Source organism: Zingiber officinale, chromosome 1B (genome assembly GCF_018446385.1).
Source record: "Zingiber officinale cultivar Zhangliang chromosome 1B, Zo_v1.1, whole genome shotgun sequence".
Taxonomy (NCBI): domain Eukaryota; kingdom Viridiplantae; phylum Streptophyta; class Magnoliopsida; order Zingiberales; family Zingiberaceae; genus Zingiber; species Zingiber officinale.
Window position 1 is genome coordinate 145,400,398 of NC_055986.1, and position 27,638 is coordinate 145,428,035.

Consider the following 27,638-nt stretch of genomic DNA (forward strand, 5'->3'; position numbering starts at 1 on the left):
TAATCATGGTTAACAAAATTGAGGAGGTAAATTATAATTTTCGAAAACAGAAATCAGGGATTTTTTAAGGTTAATTCCAGATCATAGAGAAATTAGGGATTTTTTATGCTACAAGATTCATCGAACAAGGAAAGAAAAAGAAAGAAAGAAATGAAGAAAAGGCAAGATCATGAACGACGCTCTTCTTAACCTTCCAGCATGGCCATGGCTCCGGCTCTCGCCATGACCTCCGCCAGCGCGCCCGTTGCCTCCTCCAATCTCCTCAGGGCCAGTACCATCTCCCCCTTCCTCCGCCGCTTCGCGTCTCCCCACACCGCCACCGCTGCCAGCCGCACTCTCTCCCTCGCCCCCACCCGCCCGCCCCCGATCGCCCTCCGCCTCCCCGCCGTCGCCGATTCCGCCGTGGACACGCACGACTCGGTGTCCGACTCCTCGTCGGCGACCACGACCGCTCCCCTTGCTGCTGCGGCTGCGCCTCCGCCGCAGGATCCGCAGAGCGATCGGATCGGGGCGGGCGATCCGGCGCCAGCGAAGAGGCGGTCATCATCGAGCGCGCCGCAGCTGGTGCAGGCGACCTGGCGGAGGTGGCGCGCCACCAGGAAGTTAGCGCCGTGAACGTGGGCGTCGCAGGACCAGCAGAGATGCGCCGCGTCCGCCTCGCAGTGCACGGCGGCCGCGCCGCCGCAGAGTTCGCACACCCTCCGCCGCCGCCGAGCCGCTTTCATCGGTCTCCCGTGGTCGGACTCCAAAGAAAGGCCACCTTTTTATAAACGGGAACAGGTAAATAAAGTTGGGTGAGATATTTAGAGGCGTTTATTATTAAATAATTGAATTTGTGGCCATTGAGGCCTGAGATTAAAATGACAATAACGATGGAGAATAAAATATGATGCTTTCAGTTTAATGGTTCTGATTCAGGGATTATTTTAGACGCAACCACATACTTTGGGTTTATTTTTTATTTCGATCGAAAAATGGTGTGTTTATTTTCTCTGTGGCATGGACAATCTGCGTCGGCATTTCAGATGAAGAAATAAAGATTTGATAAGAGGTCATCACAGTTAAGAAGACAGTGCGGCTACATGATCAATAATGCGTCCTAAATGTATGGACCGAATGATTGGATCGACAATGGCTGACACGTCCATTGAAGAGCAGCAGCAATTAATGGTGCTGTCACACGTGTATGGCCACAGTTCTGCAGCATTTGTGGGACACTGATGAATCCAACAAATGGACGCCTGGTGAGTTACTGAAGAAGGACAATTTCCATGGCACAAGAACAAAATTGGCGCAATTATAGTTGTTCAGATAATTTTGTCATATTCTGATTCAACGTCACATGAACAAACGCCCTTAAATCATGATTGAGACAATTATATGTGAAATTCGAGTGTGCATACATGTGAAATTTGATCTATAAGAAAACCTTTCAGGAGGGAGGGATATAGACAGTGTCTGAGCTGAGCTACTGGACTAGATAAGCTGCAGCTGCATGTCGGGGCCTTTCTCCCCGAACCTCGAAAACTCTTCGGGCAGGGGAATATTCAACTCAGAACAAATTAACTGGACTATACTTCTTGTGACACCATCTAGGGACATTTTGTTCACTGTGATAGCAATGGAAAAATTGTGCTCGATATCACAGAATCCAGTAGATCCGCCAACCCCCGAGTGCCCAAAACATGACAGGTTACGGTTTGCGGTATAGAAATTCCGAAACCCAAGTCCAAATTTTCCATTTGGAACAACCAAGTCAGAGTACTCGCCCAACCCCATGAAAGCATCGTGGATCTTCGGACTGCTAAATATTCTGCCAATATTTTTCCAGTCTCCTTCTGTATTGGCTACAAGGTTAGCAGTGTTTGAATTATTCCTGTTTGTATTTGAACTTGGTGAATGCTTGTTTGCACTAACAATCTCCTTGATTTTCCATTTCTTCTTAGACTGCTTGGCCGAAGGAAATGTTGGAACATGGACATGGTGGCCAAGGAGAGGCTTTGACATAGATGAATGAGGTGGAGGAATCAATCCACCTGTTGCGAGCGAAGCATAGTAGCGAGCCAAGGCACGAGCAGAGCAATGCCCATTAGCAGCGGGGATTATGGCTCGTCGGATATTTAGTGTGTTGAATAGTATGGGAAGAGTGGATGCAATCTCAGCTAAATTAACCTGCTGTAAGCTGGACGGCATGTCTTGCCTGCTTCTGATCTCAAGAAGATTTTGCAGCTCTTCTTTGTCAAGGGTTAGTGTAGCTAGCCGAGATTCCACACCTACAAAGAAATCACCTTAAGGTTTAAGGTTTTCGAAATAAGGAAATAACTGCAAACGAACACTAGAACAACGTGATCCTCTACAGATTCTAAATGCTATCTTAATAGTACAAGATGGATGCATATCCTTGTGGACTCTAAAGAGTGGAGACCAAAACTGTTCTAAACATTAATGAGAATGCTCATCAACATCTTCAAGGAAAGAAATAATGAGGTTGACCAATTGGCCTAAACTGATCTCCCATCAAAGAAATTATTGACTTCAAAAGCTTCTATCTAGAGACAATTTTATGTTGTATCTTACACTACAAACTTGATGAAATATGGTAGTGTTTCGATCCTTTTTCCTTGATTGATTTTGACATACTAACTACAGCTGATATTATTCAGATTTCTTCACCTATGACCTATATTCTCAAAACAGTCAAAGCTTTCATTATTAATCCGAAAATCTAAGATAGCATGTCCGTCCATATGCTAGGTGGGTGTGATAAACTTGTGCACGTAGTGTATCCAACTAATGTATTCAATGACTAGTGGACTGCCACCAATTACTTGAAAAGAGGTAAAGTGAGATAGTAAAGGGAGATCCATTTAATTTGAAAACAGAGTGACAAACGAATTAGTGGACACTACCTTTCTAATTCAAGCTAACAATTTATTCTCTTCAATTGTATAATTAGAAATGTAACTGAAATCTATTTATACATTGCTTGTTTTGAATTGTTTGAAAGTCCTCATTGTAATATCTACCCTTGTACCCAAATATGGAAGCCCAGAGCTAACATGCTTAATCACAATTTTCATTAAAAATGTCAGTATAAAGCTATCTATTGAATCAAGATTGAAATTTGTAGCATTAGCTACTTGGACCAGAATAGCAGAGATTCACCGTACCAGGAGGAATACCAATATATAGTTCGCCTTCAATATTGAGAGGGTGGATTATAGCTTCTTCCAGAATGTGTTGAAACTTCTTCCCAGATGCACGCTGGTTACATGAAAGAAAGTATTTGAATATTAGAGTGTACACACACAAATAATAATAATAATAATAATAATAAACTCAAAACAACATTTGTAAGTGAACCATATCGAGCATAAAATATTTGCAAATACACAGATATCAAGCTGTGCTAGTATAATGTAACTTATCTTCTTTCATTACACTAACATTTGCATGTTACAGAATTCATGCCAATCCGTCTTTTAACTTACTGCTGATAGGCACTATCCAATAATCAACCAATATCACATGTGGCAACATAATGTTGCTTTTTTTTGAAACATTAGAAAGTTAAAATTAAATACTTGTTGCAGTAAACTAATAAGTACCATGCCTCAAAAAGGAAAAAAACAAGAATAGAGAATACCTCTATAACACCACCACAAAGCCATCCAAAGGACAAATAGTGGTATAGTTGCTGGGAACCAGGATCTGTCTCGGGAACTGACATAGCAATATGGCGCAGAGACTCCTCCCAGTCGCACATTAGCAAAGGGTTGCCCCTCATAACATCAGACATAGCATTGTGCAAACCAGATGAGTGATTAAGAACATGATGAATCTGAAGAGAGAATAATAATAATGCACGGTGAAACCCACGTTTTACAAAAAAAAAAAAAAAAGAACAATATTCTTGATGAATCACATGATCCTTTTTCCTTGCCTTTATATCATTTTTGCTTCCGCTGAACTCTGGCCAGATATTTGATATGGTTTCTGTGAGCTCGAGTTCTCTGGAAAAAAGTCAACATTTATCAGAGCATCCATTACACAAAAAATGTGTAGAATTAGATATCCAGGAACAGAAATATGTCTAAATCATATATGATATTGTTGTTTAATAAGTAATTTCTCACAAAAAATTTGTATGATTTTTAAATGTACTTATCGCTCAATTGCCTCGCAAGAGGAATGCAAAGATTTCCATATATGTAGGACTCATGTGACAGAAGTACTAGATAAAATCATCTACAATCCCATTGTCCAGAGATATTCACAAACAAACTGATAACCATGTACTGGAACATATATTAGCCCATGAATCATATTAGTTTGTGAATCATAGTTAATGACAAGACTGCAACTTTTTTCACAAAAAAGTAAAATGGTGTAACCATAGTTTGAAATCGCAGGAGTCGGAAACTATTCAGCTATCTGTTGTGAAAGATATGAAGTTATTAGTTGGTACTAAATCTCAAATAACCCTTGCAAGAACATGCAGTACACCCCCTCACTTCATTGCAATAGCCAATTAGCATTACCACCATCACTCACTCGTTCATCAGAATATCACCATCTCCATCCATGCACACTTAATGTTATCGAACTACATAAAATGACCTTCAATTCAGATAATACTCGATAGTATCTTACCCCTTATCAACAAGCCAATGTACCATTCCAGCAGTGATTCCTTTAGTTACTGAGAAAACTGGAAACAAAGTGTCTGGTTGAACAGGGCGAGGATCATATCTCCCTAGCACACCTGCGGCAGTATCTATTATAACCTTTCCATCTTTGTAAGCACAAACCTGAAGATGTAAGAAAACAACACTCAGTAAATCAAGCAAAAATATGAAAGAAAACAGTGTTTTTTTAATAAACAGATCAACTGGCAGAATGGAACGTCTTTTAATCCTGTGGATCCAAGTTTCCAATTCCAAACTACTTTTTCCTTGGAACTTGTAACTTCTTTTGGTCTTGACCATGAAGTATACCGACACCTCATTGGGTGTGAAACTATTCCCCGATCATACGGATTCAAATTGTGACCTTTGGATGAAAGCCCTCCAGGTTTTGCTCACTTATCAATGGACCAAGCAACCGTTGATGTGGTGAAACTTGTACCATGACAATTATGATATGAACCTTATTCTCCTTTTAAGACATCCAATCTTGTAATCTCAAAAAGATTTCTATGGAAGTTGAGATCTCTTGGTTCATATTATTCAACGTTAGTGTTTACCAAATGCAATTCTAAGACAGTTTAGGCCTTACTCTGAGCCCATTACCACTAGCAATCAAATGTCAACACCAACTACCTTCTCACTTGAATGACCAATCCAACATGTGTTAATCATTATAATATGTTATTTAACAATGAGATACTGCACTCCGTATTGATTTCCAATTGCAATTTTCCAAATTAAGCTTCTTGTAGCCAGAAGAGGAAAAAAAAAACTTCCTCTGGATTCATGTCTGTCTCAGCTAACAATTGATGAAGACATTTTGAAAATTTAAACTTTTCTAGATTTACTATTTTGTTTATTGCATTAAAGCTAGAATGAATGCATTTGCTAAGTTGATACTTTTGATATTATTCCTTTTATTTTGAGAGAAAAATCTATACATAGACATTAAGGTAAGAAATCTAATACATGCTGTGTAATAAATTAAATTATTATTTGGTACTCTCTTCAGGAAATTCCCCTTTCTCCGAGCAACAATAGAACAAAGATGTTAGATCCATTCTACAATAGAATGAAGAGAATGAAATAGACTTTCAAGATCTACACTTTTTGAAATTAATCTTTATTTTCTTTCTTGTTCAAAATCGTTTATTTATCATAACCAAAACATAATACTATAATAGTATATTATAAGTCTATATTATATTGTTACTTCTATCTGAGGAGCAAAAACCTTAACTTAGATTTTCATTTAATTTAAGATTTTATTTATTGCAATAAATTCACTAAGCCTTTATCATCGTTCCTTTATTTTGGAAACAAAAGCCTATTAAAAGATATAAGTGTAAGATATTCAACATGTAATGAATTGTATTAAATTACGATTCAACATCTCCTCGAGAATATTTTCTTCACCTCTCTTTTCTCCCTTGTCACAAGTCACTGAGGCACACAATCGAGTGTTGTGTCATCAATGCTTTATGAAAATTAAAAGGTCTAAGTAACAAATGAATGTAATGAAGTTGCAATGAATAATCAAACAAAAGCATTCTTTGCTAAAACTCCTGAAAATCCTTGGGCATAAACTTCAACAAAATGATATACAGAAAAGAGTTAACCTAAAACTAAAAAGAAATAAAATCAGATAACTAGAGAAGAAAAATATAAGAGAACTGAAATTAAAACTATTAAAATTAGTTCTTAAAAATCAAAACTTAGAAATATTATATGAATCTCGCAAGCATAAGTTCTCTAAAGAACATGAAATATACCACTTAAATATTCTACATTAAACATGGGAAAGAATGAAACACCAAAGAGAGTCTATAACTCAGCATGTATTCATTGTCGAATTATTTTATTAATCATATTAAAAGAGCCTATCGAGTTTTCTATCCAAACAGCAAAACGTCAACTGTAAACCTACTTGTATTCCGACTATTTTCTCATTTCCAAGCTCAACCAGGAGCTGCCTCAACTTGGCCTCCACATTAGACTGAATTGGTGAATCATAAATCCATTGGCTATTTCTTGTTGGTCCACTGCTGATGCTTCTAATGCACACAAATATCACATAAAGTCAGTGAATTAAAAGATTAGTACAATGATTCAGATGTTTGAATACAACAACCACCAAGCCTTATCCCACTAGGTGGAATTGGGATTCAGATGTTTGAATTAAACAAAAAAAAAAAAGGCATTTGAGAAGTTGCAACCAAGATATTCACCCTATTAGTGTGGACTCGGCAAATGGTCTCATGATGTCGAAATAAACAACACGGACATCAAGTGTAGATGAAAGTCCTGAGAAAGTGAAATACTATCTCTGTAAAACATTATATCATTACATTTAGATGTAAACATCGAAGAGAAATGTGCAAACAAACCTCGAAGAAGATTCACTACCCTCGCAAAAATGACTGCATCTCCTGGGAAAGCATCAATCTGAGAAAATGCAATCATCTTAATTTTTCATAACATGAATGTGTAAGACCTTACAATTGTTTAAATATGATATCTATTTATAGAGATTATTCACATCTAACCTGTATAATATATTTAGTGAGTCAATGACCCTTAGAAGTATACATAATCTCCATAGCTACCATGCGTGAAAAAACATACAATAATCCCAGCAGAATATAAGGGACAAATTGAAAAGAACGTCTGCAAAGGAAGTAGCAAGAGCAGTTGCTAACACTTACAGGGTTAAAGCGCTGGACTTCCTTTTTGTTCATTTTCATCTTTTCTTGAAGAACCTTCATGTTCTTCTCTCTTTGCTCAGCCAAAGTCTTTACGTTTTCCTAAATAGAAAGAATGCAAAAGATATTTAAACCAGAATAATTAGTCTGACTTCCAAACTGGCAATGGAAAGAATGCAAAAGCAAACAAAATTCATACTTACAAGTGCCTCACTTGCTGGTGTGGAAGTGCGAAAGAATACTGTTGCAATGTTCATTGCTTGCTCTGGCATATCAACACGCAGCTTAAGCCCCATTTCAGCAAAGGCTGCCAATAAAGCCACATGATCCCCCTGCCACAACACATGTTCATGCTCTAAAAATAATGTCTTAATGATAACCAGTAAACCTATAGCCTTCTTAGAGCCTTCAGAAGCAATTGCATAAGATCCCTACAAACATGATGGAAATCCTGATAAAGCAAGCTAAGTTGTAGAAATTGATGGATTTTATTTGAGAATAGAATGTCTATATCAGTTGATTTATAAATTTTCTCCATAGTTTGGATGAATTACATTAATACGTCCTTCCCATTTGTGAGTTGATTCTCTATTATTCTAGCAGAAGTTGACATCTAAACAAAATACAAGGTAGCCAAGTGAACTCAACCAAAGCTCAAAATTATATTTGGGCAATTTGTGTATACTTTGCAAGATGAAGAAAGGAAATTAAACACAAAGGAATCCAAATTAATACAATGCGCTCATGGTGATCCACTAGTATGATTAGAATTTTTTAGTTGTCCATATTGTAAACATAGTTCCTGATGCGGAGGTCTCTTTTCGTGACCTACATGTCCTTTGGGTCAATATCTAGGCTCAATCAAAGTCAAGATAGGTCAAACTTAATCCGGAAGATAGTCAACTTAACTCAAAAGAGGTCCAACATGCTCCTCTCCATAGATTAAGACCAACCAAGGAGTAAATATCTGAGTCCAACTCGGTCTCGGACTCCATCTCAGTATCATACTCCGTCTTGGTCTCAAACTCCATCTCGGTGTCAATTTCCATCTCGGTCTCGAACTCCGTCTCGGTCTCAGACTCCATTTCGATGTTAGATTCCACGTCAATCTCATACTCTACCTCGACATCAGACTGTTAGTTAGAGCCCTAGAGCCAATCATTTGATGATTGTATGGACTCATTGTATCATATTCTTATATATTAATAAAGGCATTTGTTTGGTTATTATACTTATTTGTATTAGTGCCAAATAGACTAAGTATAATAGCGTCCTTGAGTAGAAGGTTCATACCTATATCAATCGATTAGTTGAATCGATAGTGAGATGATCTAGGGAACACTACTCTAAATCATTCCTAGTCGAGTATTAACATTCAGGGACAATGTTAATGCAATAAGACTAGCATGTAGGTCAGCTCGATGACTTGATCTCACAAGTCATGGATATAGAGATATCAAGCTGACACATGGGTATACATTGGAGAATGTATACTGAATGACCCGCCATGAGAAAGTATCATGGATCGTTATATGAGTGTCATATACTTTCTCATGTGGCTATTAGTATGACTATTAGTCCTTAGACCTGAAGTCACCATGGATCCCTACATAAGGAGTTATGTACTTTAGTTTCGTCAAACGTCACCCGTAACTGGGTGGACTATAAAGGCGATTACTGGGTATATAACAAATTATGCAGAGGGATGTGAGTGATGTAGATGGGATCTATCCCTCCTATATGACGGGAGAGACATCGATATTCTTGATAGAGTGAGACCACGAAGTGTATGGCCATACCCAAATGAGTCAATATGAGATATTGAGCTCATTTGATCGAGTGAGTCTACTCGGAGTTCAAGATTTAGATTGGTCAGAGGATGACACGGTCTATCATTGATCAATCTAGATGTCTAGAATAGAAGGACACTTGTCACATATTGTGAGGAGTCACAATTAGTAGTCACAAGGTGATGTTGGATCTCAACATTTCTTGTAACTTGGGTAGCAATGATGTATTGCTAGATGCCGCTCATTGCTTATGTTTTTAAAGGAGTTTATAACATTGCCAACGTTACAAGAACCTATTGGGTCACACACAAAGAACATGTGCATGGAGATTAGGTTCATATGATGAACCAATAGGATTAGATTCATATGATGAATCAAAGATTGGATTCAAATTAGACTTATTGAGTTAGACTCAATTAGATTCAATTGTTGAATGAGTCTAATTTAAATTTGATTCATTGGGTCAATTTATATTAATGAATTGAGATTCATTAAATTAAAATTGACTTGAATCAAAGTTTGGATTTAACTCAACAAGGAAGAGCATTGGTCAAGTTTGACTTGACCAAATAGAGGTTGACACATCAAGTTTTGACTTGATGAATTGACACATCATGAGGATGACTCATCCTACATGGCATGCCACATCATCCCCTTATATAATGGTGTGCCACCTCATGGAGGTTACACACCATTAATCCTCTTAATGTGGCCGACCACATTAATGTGGGGGTTACACATGTGGTGGCCGGCCACACTAAGTGAGGAGAGGGTTTCATTTGGTGGCAATTGAATGGTGTTCAATGCTTCTTCTTCCTTGGGTGCTTCTCCCTCTCTCTAGCTTGCTGATGGTCGTGGCTTCATGGTGGAGAAGAAGTGAGAGTTGATTCCAAGCAACTAGGTGGTGTGAAGGTCACAAAAGGAGAGTACCTAGAGGAGTGTGTGAGTTCCTTTTTCCCTTCTCTCCTTTCTCACCTTTTAGATCCAATCCGAGAGCCCTAGAAAGTGCTAGCACACTTGTGGGTTCTCCTCTCCATCTTTGAGTGGTAGAAGACCACTCCTTGTTCGTGTGGATACCGCTAGAGGACCGTTCGCTTGACGGTCTCGAGATCCGGCTACTTTTTGGACGTTGCGGGATTACGAAGGGCACGCATCAAGGGTAAATGTTTTCCCTCGTAGATCTAAGAGTCGATCGTGTTTTAAACTCGTACTCGTATTTTTTGAAAGTTTTACCTTGCACGAGATCCGTGGCTTGGGCGATTCGGGGTTTCCGCGACGCGAAAAACCGAACAGTGGTATCAGAGCTACGTACGAGGCTTGTACGAGTTTGTTTTTATTTTTATGAAAAATAAAACCCTTCTTTGATTTTCTGTAAAAATTAGTTTTTTATGATTTTATGGGTAATTTTTCCGTAGAAGCGAAGCACACGGCACTTGTAGGCTTCGGCTACCGGAAAGATTTTTCCAAAACGGCTTCATTTTGCCCCAAATCCGTTTGGGACAGCGGGCTTGGGTGCCATTAGATCGCAAAGGAGCAACTCACGATGGTTAGATCGTGAGTAGGGGTACTGCCCCTAACCCCGCAAGGGGATTTGCTCCGCGATTGCACCCGAAATCGCTAAAAATGAACCCGCCGGGAAGATTTTTCCGAAACGGCAATGTCTCGGCCCAAATCGTTTTGGGACAGCGGGTTTAGGCGCTGTTGGATCGCAAAGGAACCCTCGCGATGGTTATATCGCGGGTAGGGGCGCTTGCGGATCCGTTCCGCGATTGCGCCCGAAACCGCTAAACGGGACCGCCGGGAAATTTTACTCGTAAAATAGTAAAAATTAATTTTAAAATTATAGAAAATTATTAAAATATATAATTTTGAATTATATATTAATTTTGTGATAGTCATGGCCCAAAAACCCAATATGATTGGATTGTGTTGTAATTCATAATACGGCCTGCGTGCCGTTATGTGTTTGCGCGTGTTGTATGTTTTTATTTTTCCGCGACCTGCGCGTCGTGCCTTTCTCTTATATTCTTGTTGTAAATTAGATTTAGACTCGAATGTAACTCGAGTTTCAAATTGTAATGTACAAATTGGAGCGGTGGAGGGTCCACACGAGACGGCGGGCACGAGCAACACAAGGTGATCAAAGGGAGGAGCTTGGAGAAGCTGTTGACCCTAGGTTGACCAATCGATCTTCTCATTGGCTTGAGAAGATCGTAGTAGGGCCATGACTAAATCACAAATAAATTAATTAATTGCTTGTGTATGTGATGCATGTTTAATAAGTAATTAATTAATTAGTGCCTTACGATTAGATTAGATCTAAGTCGTGCACATGATGCACCCTTGCGATTAGATTAGATCTAAGTCGTGCACAAGATGCATCCTTTTCGATTAGATTAGATCTCGATCGAACCAACTCTAAATGCCTAACCGTGCCGTGATACCTATCACTACCTCGATCACGTGTATTGTTGAATACGCCAAAGCAGAGCAATACATATTATCTTGGTAGGGTACGGAGGGACAATCTTGGTCCCGCCTATCAACGCATGGGTGAATACAAGCTCAATTAGATTGAGTATTCCTAGTTACTCGGTTGGATCGAGTCAACTATAGGCATTATTCCAACGGTTGGAAAAGATAGATCAAAATCACATCTATATTAACTCTCGGGCGTATTAGCCAAAGCTAACTCGAGTTTTAATATAAATGCGGATATTGATTTTATAAACAAGAGTTGCATAGAGATGTAATTGGTAATCGTTACCTACCGATCATACTAAGCCTTGGGCGTATTAGCCAAAGCTAACTCAAGGGTTAGTATGATGTGGATCTTGTCCCAAAAGAATTATAGAATTCAGTGGGAGCATCATTTAATTGAAAGTCTAATTAAATGATTTTAAAAGAATATGATATTTATTTTTGTAAATTTTCTGTTGTAGATATAACTCAATACGTCATTTATCTGCGATATCATCCTTAAGAAGGACAAGCTCAATGAGCAAATTTCCTGGTACAGGAACACGAGAATAGTTCTCACCCAAGAGCGTCTGTATGTTGAGGCGACCCATTCCAGGCTCCTCACCGCCGTGCGGCGGCCGAGATGCTTGAAGCATCAAGACGACGAATTAGATGTGTCTTGTCTTATGCCGACCATGAACTCGAAGCAACACGAGTTGATGAGCGCTTACGATATGGTTGAACATCTTTGTCACCTATATCAAGGACAAGCAAAGGAACTCCAAAGAATACCCGGAAGATCTTAAGAAGAAGAAAAATAAGATTTCTACTTCAGGTATAAATGTTATAAGTCAACCTCTCTATTTCTTCATGGGTATTAGATCGGATGTGCTTGCATTTGTACTAATGTCGAGGAATAGCGGGGCATTGACGAAGGTGAGATAGACTACGAGTAGCAATGGAGCCGAGTTCTTCATTCTTGTAGGAACTTATCATCTATCTCTTCCCTCCGGGCTTGTACTAGAATTAGATGATTGTTGTTATGCTGCCTTGACTAAAAACATAATTTCCGTTTCTTGTTTGGAAGAAAGGATTTTCGTTATAATAAAGAACAAATGTTGTTAAGTCCATTTAAACGATATGTTCTATCAGTAGTGCACCTCGATAAAGCGGACTCATATTCTAGATCTTGAGAGCCCTATCTATAACGTAAATACCAAGAGGTTCAAGTCGAATGACATGAACCTAACATTGTCGCTTGGGTCATATAAATGACAAGCGATTATCCTAAGGATGGTTTCTTGGACTCGTTTGATTTTGAATCATATGAGATACGCGAGTCATCTACGAGGCAAGATGACCAAGACTCCCTTTAGTGGGCCAGCGAGAGAGCAACCGATTTGTTGGGACTCATACATGTGATGTATGTGGCCCTTTCAATCGCTAGAAGCGGTTATAGATACTTCATCACATTTATGATGACTTCAAGAGATATGGTTATGTGTACTTGATGACACGTAAGTCGAATCCTTTGAAAATTCAAGAATGAAGTACAGAACCACTTGGCAAGAGTATTAAGATACTTCGATCCGATCGAGGTGGTGAATACTTAAGCCGTGAGTTTCGTGACTATTTAGCCGAGTGTGGGATTCTATCCGACTCACTCCTCCTGGAACACCACGGTGGAATGGTGTGTCGAAAGGAGGAATCGTACCTTATTAGATATGGTACGGTCCATGATGAGTCACGCAGATCTTCCGACATATCTATGGGATATGCTCTGACACGGCAGCTTTCATTCTCAACCGAGTTCCATCTAAGGCCGTGATAAAGACACCGTATAGGATATGGATTGGGAGATGCCCAGTGTCTTTCATGAGGATTTGGGGTTGTGAGGCTTACGTGGGACGTCAAGTCTCGCACAAATTGGGACCCAAATCCGACAAGTTATTTCACCGGATATCCCAAGGAAACTAAGGGATATTACTTACGACGACGTCAAGTCTCGGACAAGTAAGACCAGGGTCTTTCTAGAAAGACTAGTGGGAGAGCGTTCGATCTTGAAGAAGTTCAAGATCTGAACAGTGATGCCTCGATGGAAGTTGAACTGGAACCACAAAGTGTTGTGGATGATGTTGTTCACAAAGAGTTGAGGAACAACAACCGATTCAAGTAGACATACCTCTTCGTTCGATGGGTGTTACACTGAGAGATACTCATTTCTCTTGTCGACCATGATGACATTGTGCTCACAGAGGATGAGCCTACCACCTATCGAGGCTGTGATGAGACCAGATTAGAAATGGCTAGAAGCCGTGAGATCCGAGATGGAATCCACGTACACCAACCAAGTATGGACTTTGGTTGATCCACCGAAGGGTAAAACCCATTGGGTGTAAGTGGGTCTTTAAGAGAAAGACCGATATGGATGGACTTATCTATAAGGGTCGCTTAGTAGCTAAAGGTTTCAAGCATTCATGGTATCGACTATGATGAAACTTTTCTCCATAGCGATGTTTAAGTCTATTCGGATCACGCTCTACCGTGACTATGAGATATGGCGGATGAATGTCAAAAACAGCTTACGAATGAAACTACTCGAGGATATGCGTGACACAACCCGAGGGTTTTTAGATCCACAAAGATAGTAGAGTATGCAGTGCATCAGTCCATTTATGGACTAAAGCAAGCTTCTCGGGCGGAATCTTCGATTCGATGATGCGATCAAACAGTTTGGTTTCATCAAGAAGCGAAGATGAGCCTTGTCACAAGAAGGTTGTAAGGCGTAGTTGTCTTCCTCATATCATGTGGATGACGTACTACTCATGGGAAGGACATCCTACGCCATCGAGACGCTAGGAGTTGCTTCTCGATGAAGGACTTAGGTGAGGCAACCCGCATTCTAGGGATTCAGATCTATAGAGATGATCTAAGAGATTGCTTGCCCTAGTCAGAGTACATACATCGACAAGGTACTCCTACGGTTTGCCGTGCAGAACTCAAGAAGGGATTTCTGCCGATGTCATACGGCGTGAGTCTTTCGAAGACTCGAGGTCCCTCTTCTAGAGAGGAGACCGCGTGGATCAGATCCCTTATGCCTCGGCCATAGGATCGATCGTACGCCACGCTATGTACTCGACCGATGTCTCGTATGCTTTGAGCGTGACGAGTAGATACCATCCAGGTGAAAATCCTGGATAGCGGTCGAGAATATTCTTAAGTACTTAAGAAGGACTAAAGAATATTTCTTGATATATGAAAGCGATGATCTGTAAAGGGTTACGATGATGCTAGCTTCCAAACCGGATGACTATAGATCGCAATCGGGGTTCGTATTTTCATTAATGGTGGTCCGGTGGAAGAGTTCAAGCGGGATCGATGGTGATTCTACGAAATCATTCGCGTCGAGGCGTGAAGGAGGCGTTGGATCCATGAGTTCATCATGAACTTGGGGTGGTTCTAGCATCGCCGACCAGTTGAGCTCTATTGTGACAACAATGGAGCTATAAGCGAAGGAACCTCGCTCACACCAGCCGACCAAGCACATACGACGCTTCCATCTCATTCGAGAGATTATCGATAGAGGAGATGTGAAGATTTCAGAGTACCCACTGAGGCTAACATCGCGGATCCCTTGACCAAGGCTTGGCACGAGGAAGCATGATGGTCACACTAGGTCAGTGGGCTAGAGCCTATCTTGATTGGCACTAGTCTAGTGGGAGATTGTTAGAGCCCCAGAGCCAATCGTTTGATGATTGTATGGACTCGATCAGATCATATTCTTGTATATTAATAAAGACATTTGTTTGGTTATTATACTTATTTGTATTAGTGCGAATAGACTAAGTATAATAGCGTCGAGTAGAAGGTTCTTATATATCAATCGATTAGTTGAATCGATGGTGAGATGATCTAGGAACACTACTCTAAATCATTCCTAGTCAGTATTAACATTCGGGGACAATGTTAACGATAAGACTAGCGTGTAGTCACTCGATGACTGATTTCACAATCGTGGATATAGAGATATCAGTCGACACATGGGTACATCGAGAATGATATCTTGAATGACCCGCCACGTGAGAAAGTATCGTGGATCGTTATATGAGTGTCATATACTTTCTCATGGCTATTAGTATGACTATTAGTCCTTAGACCTGAAGTCACCGTGGATCCCTACATAAGGAGTTATGTACTTTAGTTTCGTCAAACGTCACCCGTAACTATAAAGGCGATTACTGGGTATATAACAAATTACGCAGAGGGATGTGAGTGATGTAGATGGGATCTATCCCTCTATACGACGGGAGACATTGATATTCTTGATAGAGTGAGACCACGAAGTGTATGGCCGTACCCAATGAATCGATATGAGATATTGAGCTCATTTGATTGAGTGAGTCTACTCGGAGTTCAAGATTTAGATTGGTCGGAGGATGACATGGCCTACGCCTCACGTTGATCAATCTAGATGTCTAGGATGAAGGACACTTGTCACATATTGTGAGGAGTCGCGATTAGTAGTCACAAGGTGATGTTGGATCTCAACATTTCTTGTAACTTGGGCAGTAATGATGTATTGCTAGATGCCCATTGCTTATGTTTTTAAAGGAGTTTATAACATTGCCAACGTTACAAGAACCTATGGGTCACACACAAAGAACATATGGATGGAGATTAGGTTCATATGATGAACCAATAGGATTAGATTCATATGATGAATCAAAGATTGGATTCAATTAGACTTATTGAGTTAAACTCAATTAGATTCAATTGAATGAGTCTAATTTAAATTTGATTCATGAGTCGATTTATATTAATGAATTGAGATTCATTAAATTAAAATTGACTTGAATCAAAGTTGGATTTAACTCAACTAGGAAGAGCATTGGTCAAGTTTGACTTGACCGAATAGGAAGTTGACACATCAAGTTTGACTTGATGAATTGACACATCATGAGGATGACTCATCCTACGTGGCAGCCACATCATCCCTTATATAATGGTGTGCCACCCATGGAGTTTACACACCATTAATCCTCTTAATGTGGCCGCCACATTAATGTGCTGGGTGGTGGCGGCCTAAGTGAGGAGAGGGTTTCGTTTGGTGGCAATTGAATGGTGTTCAATGCTTCTTCTTCCTTGGGTGCTTCTCTTTTTGGTCGTGGCTTCATGGTGGAGAAGAAGTGAGAGTTGATTCCAAGCAACTAGGTGGTGTGAAGGTCACAAAAGGAGAGTACCTAGAGGAGTGTGTGAGTTCCTTTTTCCCTTCTCTCCTTTCTCACCTTTTAGATCCAATCCGAGAGCCCTAGAAAGTGCTAGCACACTTGTGGGTTCTCCTCTCCATCTTTGAGTGGTAGAAGACCACTCCTTGTTCGTGTGGATACCGCTAGAGGACCGTTCGCTTGACGATCTCGAGATCCGGCTACCTTTTGGACGTTGCGGGATTACGAAGGGCACGCATCAAGGGTAAATGTTTTTCCCTCGTAGATCTAAGAGTCGATCGTGTTTTAAACTCGTACTCGTATTTTTCGAAAGTTTTACCTTGCACGAGATCCGTGGCTTGGGCGATTCGGGGTTTCCGCGACGCGAAAAGCGGTTTTCGTGGCCCGAAAAACCCAACACAGACGTCGTCTTAGTATGCCCTTTAGCCCCAGGCGCCTTAGCCTCAGCCGCTAACATCTTCCTTCTCAGGCGAAGCTATACATCATCTTCTTCAAGGTCACTTCATACTAATGTCACTTTCTATATCCTTGAAATAGGTTTGCCCCTGCATGAACTCACTAAAGGTGACTACCAATATTCCCAGAAGCATGGCATCCTGGGAATGGTAGGATATGTTGGTGCAGCGAAAGCTGGCATGAGGGGAGTGAATTGCCTACAAAATAAAATTCAAACCCTTTCTCGATCTTTGACTTAATTTGATTAGCACGATTAAATTAAACAATAATAAAACTGAACAATTAAAGAAAAAAAAGTAAGAGGACAGTTTATTTACTTAGTTACAACCTAGGTGGTTGTTAATCCAAAATGTTGAAGAAAGCTCCATTAGAAAGTACTCCTTAAAGGCAGAGTAGCCTCTTACACACTTTTAAACTTACAAAAGACTAGGAATATGAATACAGGATTTGTGGTTCAGTTGTTGTTAAATTCCTAGCTCCAGGGTCTTTTTATAGCCCCTGAAAAACCTATCCGTTGCTCAGAGGCACCTCCAAGGAGGTCCAAGCCGCCTTCAATTGGATAAACTTTTATCCACGCAGCAGCTCTGCCGCGTTTGGAGGCGCCTTCAAGGTGCTTGAAAACGCCTTCAGTACTGTTCATCCAAGGTGCCCTCAAGCACACTGAAGGCGTCTTCGTTATTGTATACAGCAAAGCTCGAGGCGCCTTCAAAGCAATTGAAGGCGCTTCGAGCATTGTTTATTCGAATTGTCTTTTCTCCATTCTCACTTGGGTGATGCTCTGGCTGTCTAGAATTGAGCTCACCTGAACCCAACTCCAACCTTCTCAAGCAAGTTTCCTTTTCGACTTCTCGTCTTCAATGTCGCGCACGTCCTTCTCGTCCACCGATAGCTTCTCGTTCATCGGATGTACTGAGTCTGTCGGCTCCTTTCCCATGCTATCCTTCTAGCTAGCTGCGTCTTCTGCTCGACTTCTTGTGCTCCTAAGTTCCTGCACACTTAGACACAAGACATCAAATAAAAATAGGACCTAACTTAACTTTATTGACCACATCAAAACTACCACGGGATACTTACAATCTCCCCCTTTAAATGTGCATCAACCCAAGTTAAAGTTAGGGTTAACCTAAAATAAAATAATTGGTACTAAATAAATGAATTTGCAATTATAACTAGAATTTGTAATTAAGTACAAAAAAAACCTCCCCCTTAACTTATACTTATTTCTCCCTCTTTGATCACATTAAAAAAATAGGGAAAAAATAAAATAAACAGTTAGAAAAATTTGGAAAAAAAAAATTCTAGGGGTACATAACATGAAATACCAGTAGGCTAATTTTCAGAAATATTTCCAAAAATATTCTATTTTTACTAATTAATCTTTTGTTTTGACAAAAATAATTTAAAAATTACTTTTCAATTTCAAAAAATCCTGCAAATTTCGACCTTAAACAAAATAAGCTAGATAAAATTTTCACAGAGAAATATTAGTTAATCTAACAAAAATGATTTATTTTAGTAGAGCAACCCAATTTTCAAAAACAAATCTTTAAAAATATATTTTCAACTCTAAAAATTCTGTTAATTTTCCTGGATATGTAAAACTTAATATTTATCCACAGGAAAAATTAAAGTTTTCAAAAAATAATGTTTCATAATTTTTAATAATAAAAACTTTATTTTCGGCAAAAAAATTGCACTAATTCAGATATTATTCGAAAAATGTTGAAAATTTTTATTATGATAGAGAACATCATGTTTTATCGCAGAAAAATAAAAGTTTTCAAAAATAAATCTGCAAAATATTTTTAATTTTCATAATATGATTTTAGTTGAAAAATTCATAGAAAATAGCTTAATGGTTAAAACATTTCTAAAATTTTTCTGTTTATAGATAATATTTCCATTTTGAACAAATAATATTTTGAACACAAAATATGACTAGAAAGTTGATAAAATAATTGATTTTACCAAAAAAAAATAAATTAAGCAAATTAATTTTCTAGCATGCATAGAAATTAATTTATTGAGCTGAGCATGATTTTGGAATCCAAAATAATTTATTTCCTACTGGATTAATCAAAAAATTTCGTGGTATATGATTTCTAGGGATTTTTCTGATTTGGCTCTTGTGAAATCTAAAATACTAATTAAGCCCTTCGTAATTCTTAAATTTTGAAGAATATTCAAATTTTCACATGCATAGTTATTTTCAATTTTTCTATTTGTGTTTTCAATTTTTCATTTTCCAGTTTAAGGTCATCATACATGTCTAAAGGGCATGAATTTGCTAAGTTTAATTTTAACTTAACATTTTTTTTTTCTAATTTTACGATTTTCTTGGAAAGCATTTTAATAAATTGAAATGATTTTTCAGGAGGTAATGCATATGCCTCGCTTACCTCGTGGTGGTCTGATGCTCCCCCTTCGTTACTGCTTTCTTTTGAAAATCCTCCTCCTTCATCGATGCTCATCTCTGAAGAACTTTCGACGTCCCTCTAGTGGTCTGTCATCAGGGCTAATTCAACGTACTCTTCTAGTTCTAATTCTGAAAACGATGATTCGTCCCATGTTGCCTTCAAGGTCGTTTCAATCTTGTTGGTCTTTTGCCCTTATCTTTCTCCTTCTTTAGTTTAGGGCAATCGTCCTTGATGTGCCCTTCTTCTTAGCAGTTGTAGCATCGAACCTTCCTTTTGTTTCAAAGGTGCTTTTTCGTATGCGACTTGTTAAATTTATTAGTCTTCATAAATTTACTAAACTTTCTTACTATTAACGTTGTTTCATCTTCGTCGATTGACACTTCAGAGTCTAGATCATCCGCTTTTACTTTTAGGGCCATGTTATGACTTGGCACCTTCCTTAATTCTACACATCTAGATTCGTGAAGTTCTAAAGTCGAAAATAAACTTTCTAACGAACTTATCTCTATTTTTTTTTAAAGGTAATAGGAGTCAAGTATGGACGGTCATTCTTGTGTTCTAGGGAAAACATTTAAAGCATACCATAGTGAATCTCGATTTGTTACCATTTCTCCGAGATTCGAAAGTCCGATGATCAGCTCTTTCAGCTTGGCGTGCAGTTGCGCTACTGACTCTCCTTTTAGCTGGAGACTCGTCAGTTGGTTCCAGAGCAGGTCCTGTTTTGCGAGCTTTGCTTCGGAGATACCTTCGTATAGCTTCAGAAACTTCTCCTAAAGTTCCTTTGTTGATTCGTAGGTGCCGATTCTACTGACTACAGCGGAGGTAGTACGCTCAACAAATGGAATTCCGCACATCCGTTCGCTACAAAGTCCACTTGCTCCTTCATGGTTCATAGGTAATCTTCTTTATCTCCTCCTTGTTGGTTCTTGCGAGCTACAAAATAATATTTAATTATTAAAAGTATTTCAAAATCAATTTTGAAAAATACCTCCATGCGTTCTTCCATATGATGAATTCCCCCTCGAACTTGCGGGTAGATACTTAGTCCGGTTATTGTCTTGTTGCTTTAATCGGCGGTTAGTACTTGAGACGGTTGGGCGCTGATACCAATTGTTGGTGTAGCGAAGGCCAGCAAGAGAGAGTGAATTGTCTACAAAATAAAATTCAAACGCTTTCTCAATCTTTGACTTGATTAGATTAGCACGAATAAATTAAACAATAATAAAATTGAACAATTAAATAAAGGAAAGTAAGAGGACAGTCTATTTACTTGGTTATAACCTAGGTAGTTGTTAATCCAAGGCGTTAAAAAAAGCTCCACTGGAAAGTACTCCTTTGTTGAAGACAAAGCAGCCTCTTACACACTTTTAAGCTTACAAAAGACTAGGAAAATGAATACATGATTTGTAGTTCAGTTGTTGTTGAATTCCTAGCTCCAAGGGTCTTTTATAGCCTCTGGAAAAATTTATCCGTTGCTCAAAGGCGCCTCCAAGGAGGTCCAAGGCGCCTTCAATTGGATAACTTTTATCCACGCAGCAACGATCGCTTAACGACTTTGCTGTGTTTGGAGGCGCCTTCAAGGTACTTGAAGGCGCCTTCGGTACTGCTCATCTAAGGCACCCTTAAGCACACTAGAGGCACCTTCGATACTATATACAGCAGCTTCGCTACTAAAGCTCGAGGCGCCTTGAAAGCCATTGGAGATGCCTCGAGCACCGTCTTTTCTCCATACTCGCTTGGGTGATGCTCCGGCAGTCTAGAATTGAGCTCACTCGAATCCAACTCGGGCCTTCTCCTCAAGGAGGCTTCCTCTCAGGCTTCTCGTCCCTTGAACATCGCACACGTCCTTCTCGTCCATCGGTGTACTCATCCGCAGCTTCTTGTCCCTCGGATGCACTAAACCCGTCGGCTCCTTTCCCGTGTCATCGTTCTCGCTAACTGTGTCTTCTGTTCGACTTCTTATGCCCCTAAGTTCCTGCACACTTAGACACAAGGCATTAAACACAAACAGAACCTAACTTAACTTGATTGATCACATTAAAACTACCACGGGTACTTACAAGATAGTTTTCCCTGACCTGGTCTCTTAGATGCCCCCTAGCTAACACATGGCGTTATTGACTAGGGAAGCAACCACCGATTGTTGAATCTATTTCCCTTTTTGCCCCTATGATGATGATATTTTAACTGATGTGGAGATGCTCTCGAGATAACCATATAAGCACTCACGAAGGAAAAAAGAGAGGAGGTTAAATCTTTTGAATACACTCGACCAGGTTCCATCTCCTTTCTCAGACCTCACTTTCCACACATCATCTCAAGTAAACCCTAACTTGACTGTCGGAGTGGCCTCGAGATCTGTCCCACAACCAGTCTAACTCTCTATCTTGGATTGTGTCTCAAATTCATCAACCTCCTTCGTCGGCGATCTTTGAAGCGCGTACACCTCAGTCTATCTGTTGACTGTGGCTCCACATTAATTTGGTTGGAACAAAGTGGCGCCGTCAAACTCAAGATGAATTAGACTTAATCTCAATCAACTTAGCTCAAATGATGTCCAGCATGCTCCTCTCCGTAGATTAAGTCTGGCCGAGGAGTAAATCTCCGAGTTCGGCTCAGTTTCAGAGCCCATCTCAGTCTCAGGCTTTGTCTCGGTCTCAGACTCTATCTTGGCGTCAGTCTCCATCTTAGTCTCGGATTCCATCTCGGCGTAAAACTCCATCTTGGTCAGTGTCAGACTCCATCTCAGTCTCATACTCCGTCTTAGTCTCAGACTTCGTCTCGACGTCAAACTCCATCTCATTCTCAATCTCAGACTCCACCTCGGCATCAGACACCTTCTCAATCTGCCTATAGCCAGGTAACAACTTCGCCTTAGCCGCAGCTGCTACATCTACCTTCTCAGGCGAAGTTATACATCATCTTTTTTAAGGTCACTCCGCACTAATGTCACTTTCTCTATCCTTGAAATAGATTTGCGCTTGCATGAACTCAGTAGTGGTGACTGCGAATACCCCAGAAGCATGGCATCCTGTCCTGGGAATGGTAGGATAGTCTTCCCAGACACGAGGCATCTCAAGAATGGCATGACAGTTACGAGGTTGTCAGACTCGGTCCCTTAAATACCCCCTAGCTAACACATGGCGCTATGTGAGTAGGGAAGTAACCAGTGATTGTCGGATTTGGTTCCATTTTTGGCCTTTGTGACGATGATATTCCAGCTGACGTGGAAATTCTCTTCAGATAATTATTGCTCATGAAGGAAAAAAGTGAGGAGGTTAAATCTTTTTCATAAACTCCACCAGGTTCTATCTGCTTTCTCGAACCTCACTTTTCGCACATCATCTCAAATAAACCCTAACTTGAGCGTCGGAGTGGCCTCGGGATCCGTCTCATGGCCAGTCTAACTCTCTCTCTCTCTCTCTCTTGGAGTGTGTCTCAGGTTCATCCACCTCCTTCACCGGCGATCTTTGGAGCACGTACACCACATCCTGTTCGTTGACTGGTGCCTTGACCGTCCACGGTAATTTGGTCGAAAACTTACTTTTAATTTTCTAGGAGGTTCACAAGGTTAATGAACATTAGAGAAAGTATCTGGTGACAATGTGATTATTCCAATCAATGCTATTACAGTAGGGCATGCATTGATGCATTAATATTGAACAAGAAGAGGAAGCAAGGAGGAAGCAAAAGCAAAGGTGCATTGGTCAAACTAGAATTCCTACAGCAGAAGCTAGAGACAAAGGTGGTAGTGCATGGGCATTCATTGTGGCATAATAACTAATTTTCTTTCAATTGCAGCTGATTATACTTTGATCACTTAGAAACTACTACAGGGCGAGGAGGCTTAGAGGCGACAGAGTGCGAGCCAATTAGGGTGACAAAGGAGGAAAAGGAAGTTTCAGCATTCTTGCATAGATTTGGGTTAGTTAAGTAAAGATTTAATTGGAGCAGCGAATTTGAGTAGGTTACGGTGACCTAGGCAAAATTATAAAATAATGTTAGATGACACAAGTCATCATTTGGCTAGATATGGCTGGGGCAGTTAGCACAACCATTAAGAGCATTGGAAGTTCTCAGTTAACTATAGCCTAATTTATCTTTTTCTGTTTCTACATCCTAGACCAACAGTTATGTAAGAAATAGGAAGTGAGAAAAGAAAGTCAACCATATCAGCTAAGCTGATGATAAATGCAAATCATTATAAATGAGGCAAATAATTACATTCTAGAAGTTAGTAAGCTGAACTAAGAAGTTATGCAATATACCTCAGCACATGCCAAAAACATTTTTGCCAGTGCCTGCTTCATAGACCTTGAAATTGACTTGGTAAGACCAAAATCAAGTAAAATAGGCCGATGAGGAGGTTCTTTGCTTACAAGAAAATTTCCTGTAAATATGGTCAGCAATGAATTTCACATGGGGAAACTCTAATAGTTATATAATTAATGATTAGGACCTTTTAATTTAAAGGTAAAAAATGAAATACAAATTCACTTTAAGGTAAGGGAAAAAAAAGAAATACTTACCTGGGTATATAGTTTCCATAGGAAATTTGTTTGAAAATTTTAAATTTAAAGATGAGAAGTGACATCAGCAACTGCCATTTTGGAAGGATGGGCAAGGTGTGGTCAGAATGAACCAGGATTTTCATTTACTTGTTGCCAATTCCATAATTTCCATTGCAGCTTAGTGTGGAATTAGTGTTTTGCCTCTAAACCACCTTTCCTTGCAGGTCGTGGAATATGTTGATTTTGTCTTCTCCCAAACTAGTGGAGTCTAATACTTTATCCTAAAGTATGGGAACACGTTTGAACATTTCCATTCACAAAACACCATTAGGTAAAATTGAACTGGTACAGTATCTGTGTTACCAGAAAAGCTTGGTTTCTTGTTCCTACTTCAGGATTCTAAGGAAAAAAGGATGTAACAAAAATAGCAACAAGCAAGTGTACCTGGATGAGGATCGCCATTGAAAAAGCCATCAACATATATTTGATGAGCATAGGCACGTGTAATTTCTTCAACAAGCTTCTGTTTGTTCACACCCAGTGCATTCAGTGATTCGACATCATTCAAGCGGATACCATCCATATATTGTAAAATGAGAACCTTCTCTGTTGACTGCTAGTATAAATTGGAAAACTACTGATGAAGTAAACTTTAAACTGGTAAAAAGTATTGCAACTGAAAAAGTAGTTGGCCAAGCCAAAAAAAGTTGGAATCCAGTATTCCACCTGAATAACATCTGGGATCACCACATCAACCTTATCTGCAAATTTTAAACTATCATCATCACTTTTGACTCGTAAGTTTTTTGAAACTCTTTTAGTGTTCTCTGCATATAGCAAACATGATTGTCAGCAATCATGTCTAAAAAATATTGCACTGATAAGGAAAGGCCAACTCTTAAAGCATTTTGTTTTTTGAGACAATAACAACAACAACTAAGCATTATCCCACTAGGTGGGATCGGCTATATGGATCCTTCTACACCATTGGACTCTATCCCCTACTATATCATTTTGTTTTTCGAGAATTAAGGTAAAATCAACTTCAAGATAACAATGATGACAAACTAACCTGCTTCATGATTGAAATCAAGTTCTTTAGGTGCCTCCTTGCACCACTCATCTATCATGGGGTTGAAGTCATATTGTGGTTCTGCCCATGCTATCCAGTCACTTATCCATTTTGCATTCTTTAGGTCCTGAAAATCAGATAATTTAATGTTAGGATAACTTCAAATTTAGTTGAAATTTTTTCAAGAGAAAAACTGCAGACCTCTAATATGACCTCTTTGATGCCCCTATGTTGAACTTTGACAACCACCTCCTGCCCATTTCTCAAAGTTGCACAATGAACTTGTGCTATCTGCAATTCAATACTTTTTGGACATTTTAGTAAATAATTAACAAAAAACTAAATTATGAATTTCCTGTCAAGGAAAGATAAAAAGATATGATGCACACATAGTTTCAAGCAAAAAATTCTAGGATCAATATTTTAATATTTGGTAATATGACTTACAGATGCAGTAGCAAGAGGTGCCTCTACGAACTGAGAGAAAATGTCGCCCATATCTTTTCCAAGCTCATTCTCTATAGTTTGACAGACCTACACGATGACAAACTTTTCAGTCATAAAAGATAGTACCCCCAGCTACACACATCAACTTTAAGAAAGCAACAGTTTTATTCACTTGAAAGATTTGCTAAGCTAAATACCGGTGAACAATTAAACCATCATCTAGACATTTTCATGATGCATTGTACATTAGACTATAATGGAGTCAATTTGAGACAGAAAAGAATAAATTTGCATCTCCATAATTGCACCTTAATTATCTTCATAGCTCAATGATACCTCGATAGCTGTAAATGCAAAAATGGAACATTCAAATTCACATTCAATTGGACAAACTACCTCTTCTAATCGCCGAGGAGGAAGAGAGTCCTGCAACTGTTTGAGAAGACATATATAAGCCTCTGGAAGAACATCTGCTCGGGTAGATAAATATTGGCCCAGTTTTACCCACAGACCTTCCATCTCAATCATCAAATTAAGAACACGTCTAGCATTTCTTTCATGAGCTTTTTCCCATATAGCATTTGTTTTGGTTTTGCTAAGCCATTTAACTCTCTTCTGCACACCCTACAGTATTACAAAACCTCACTGATCTCTTCTCTAAACAATTGGACAAACAAAAAATTAAACACGTAAGCTATCTTAGTGAATAAGCACACCTTGTAGCCCAGGTAGATCACCAATGCTAAAGAGAATACTTTCATCCTCCGCTTCAAGATGTTTCCCCGTCCCATTAGGAGGTGCAAGACAAAATAGACGAGCAGATGATCTTGGTGGCTCTTAACCACAAACTCGTACCAATACCAAATATTCTTGTACTTCTAGTAGACCAAATCATATAAAAAGCGTCAGTAAGTATATAGGTTCATTAATCAGCAAGCAAAGAGCATCAAACTATGCGTAGGCGTTCATCACGATGAAACTTTTTTTCAGTCAAATTTGGGTCTTCTCAAGAACTATTCAAACCAGCATGTAATTAAGCTTTCTCGTGCATGTATATATTGATGAGACTATATCAATCAAAGATCTAACAAAAAACACAAACTGATCCAGTAAAGTCATGAATCAAAGGTAAAAGCAGCAAGCAGCTAAATACGCACGCATCAATTTCACGCTAAAGGTCAACAAAATAACCAACCTTTAACGGATCCAAGCGCAGCGACTAACCAAAAAAACTAAACCTCGCGAGAAACAAACGGCAGGTGCAAGCAAAACCCCTGCAGGCCCCCGGCAATCTGCGCCGAGAAACCACAATACGGCCTACAAAAAAGCGAAAGCTTAGGACCGACCGCAGAGATTCGAGTCTTCGCCGAAGAGAATGGAGATTTGGAGGCGGAGACGCAGGGGATTTGAAGATTTGGGCTCCCGAAGGAAGACGCACGGCGTTGCGCACAAAAGGGTTCTTTGGCGGCACGCGTGGAATCCAGGCGGTTAATTGAAATCGACGAAATTGAAAGGCTCTTCGCCGTCGGTTCGCACTCGGTCTGATCTCGTCCGTCCGCCGCATCAGCTGGTCCCCCGTCTCACTTTTTCCCCGTCCACATCATAATTTTTTTTGACCCAAACTAACCAGCGACTTGCATCAGGAGCTGTCTCCTCTTGAGCGTGAAATCTAGTTCCATGTTTCATTTTCATAAATAATTTAAAACGTGATTTCAACGACGTGTTATTTCCCCTTTACAAATGTCGACTGTTCCTTGGGACGGTTCACCTGCTCTCCAACTGAATACCAATAAAACGTAATAGAGGGCTCCTGTATTACTTTCAATGTGCTAACTGGTAGGTCCCAGCTTAGGATTAAATTAAGTTTTGA

At 39.5% G+C, this 27,638-nt stretch overlaps 2 protein-coding genes across 6 annotated transcripts; both read right to left on the reverse strand.

The window, feature by feature from the left end:
• Nucleotides 1-6: 6 nt before the first annotated feature.
• LOC121983739 lies at nt 7-27,246 on the reverse strand. 5 transcript variants are annotated; one of them, XM_042536361.1, is made up of 19 exons: nt 26,964-27,246; nt 26,485-26,646; nt 26,165-26,392; nt 25,769-25,855; nt 25,523-25,612; nt 25,322-25,448; nt 24,976-25,076; nt 24,694-24,862; nt 24,007-24,128; nt 7,594-7,722; nt 7,394-7,492; nt 7,076-7,133; nt 6,917-6,992; nt 6,616-6,742; nt 4,654-4,811; nt 3,944-4,013; nt 3,647-3,841; nt 3,171-3,264; nt 7-2,273 (listed from the first exon to the last, which is right to left on the reverse strand). In XM_042536361.1, the coding sequence occupies exons 2-19, from the start codon at nt 26,557-26,559 to the stop codon at nt 1,477-1,479; spliced, it is 2,802 nt and encodes a 933-aa protein (XP_042392295.1). In that variant the 5' UTR covers nt 26,560-26,646; nt 26,964-27,246; the 3' UTR covers nt 7-1,476. The 5 variants fall into 5 exon arrangements, with proteins under 5 accessions (XP_042392295.1, XP_042392300.1, XP_042392309.1 ...); XM_042536366.1 differs by having other exon boundaries at nt 24,976-25,010; nt 26,964-27,232; XM_042536375.1 differs by lacking the exon at nt 26,964-27,246 and having other exon boundaries at nt 26,165-26,200; nt 26,281-26,392; nt 26,485-26,499.
• Nucleotides 186-725, reverse strand: LOC122043186 (B-box zinc finger protein 32-like). The gene has a single exon (XM_042603686.1). It carries the CDS (start codon nt 723-725, stop codon nt 186-188), a length of 540 nt encoding a protein of 179 aa, XP_042459620.1.
• Nucleotides 27,247-27,638: the final 392 nt, after the last annotated feature.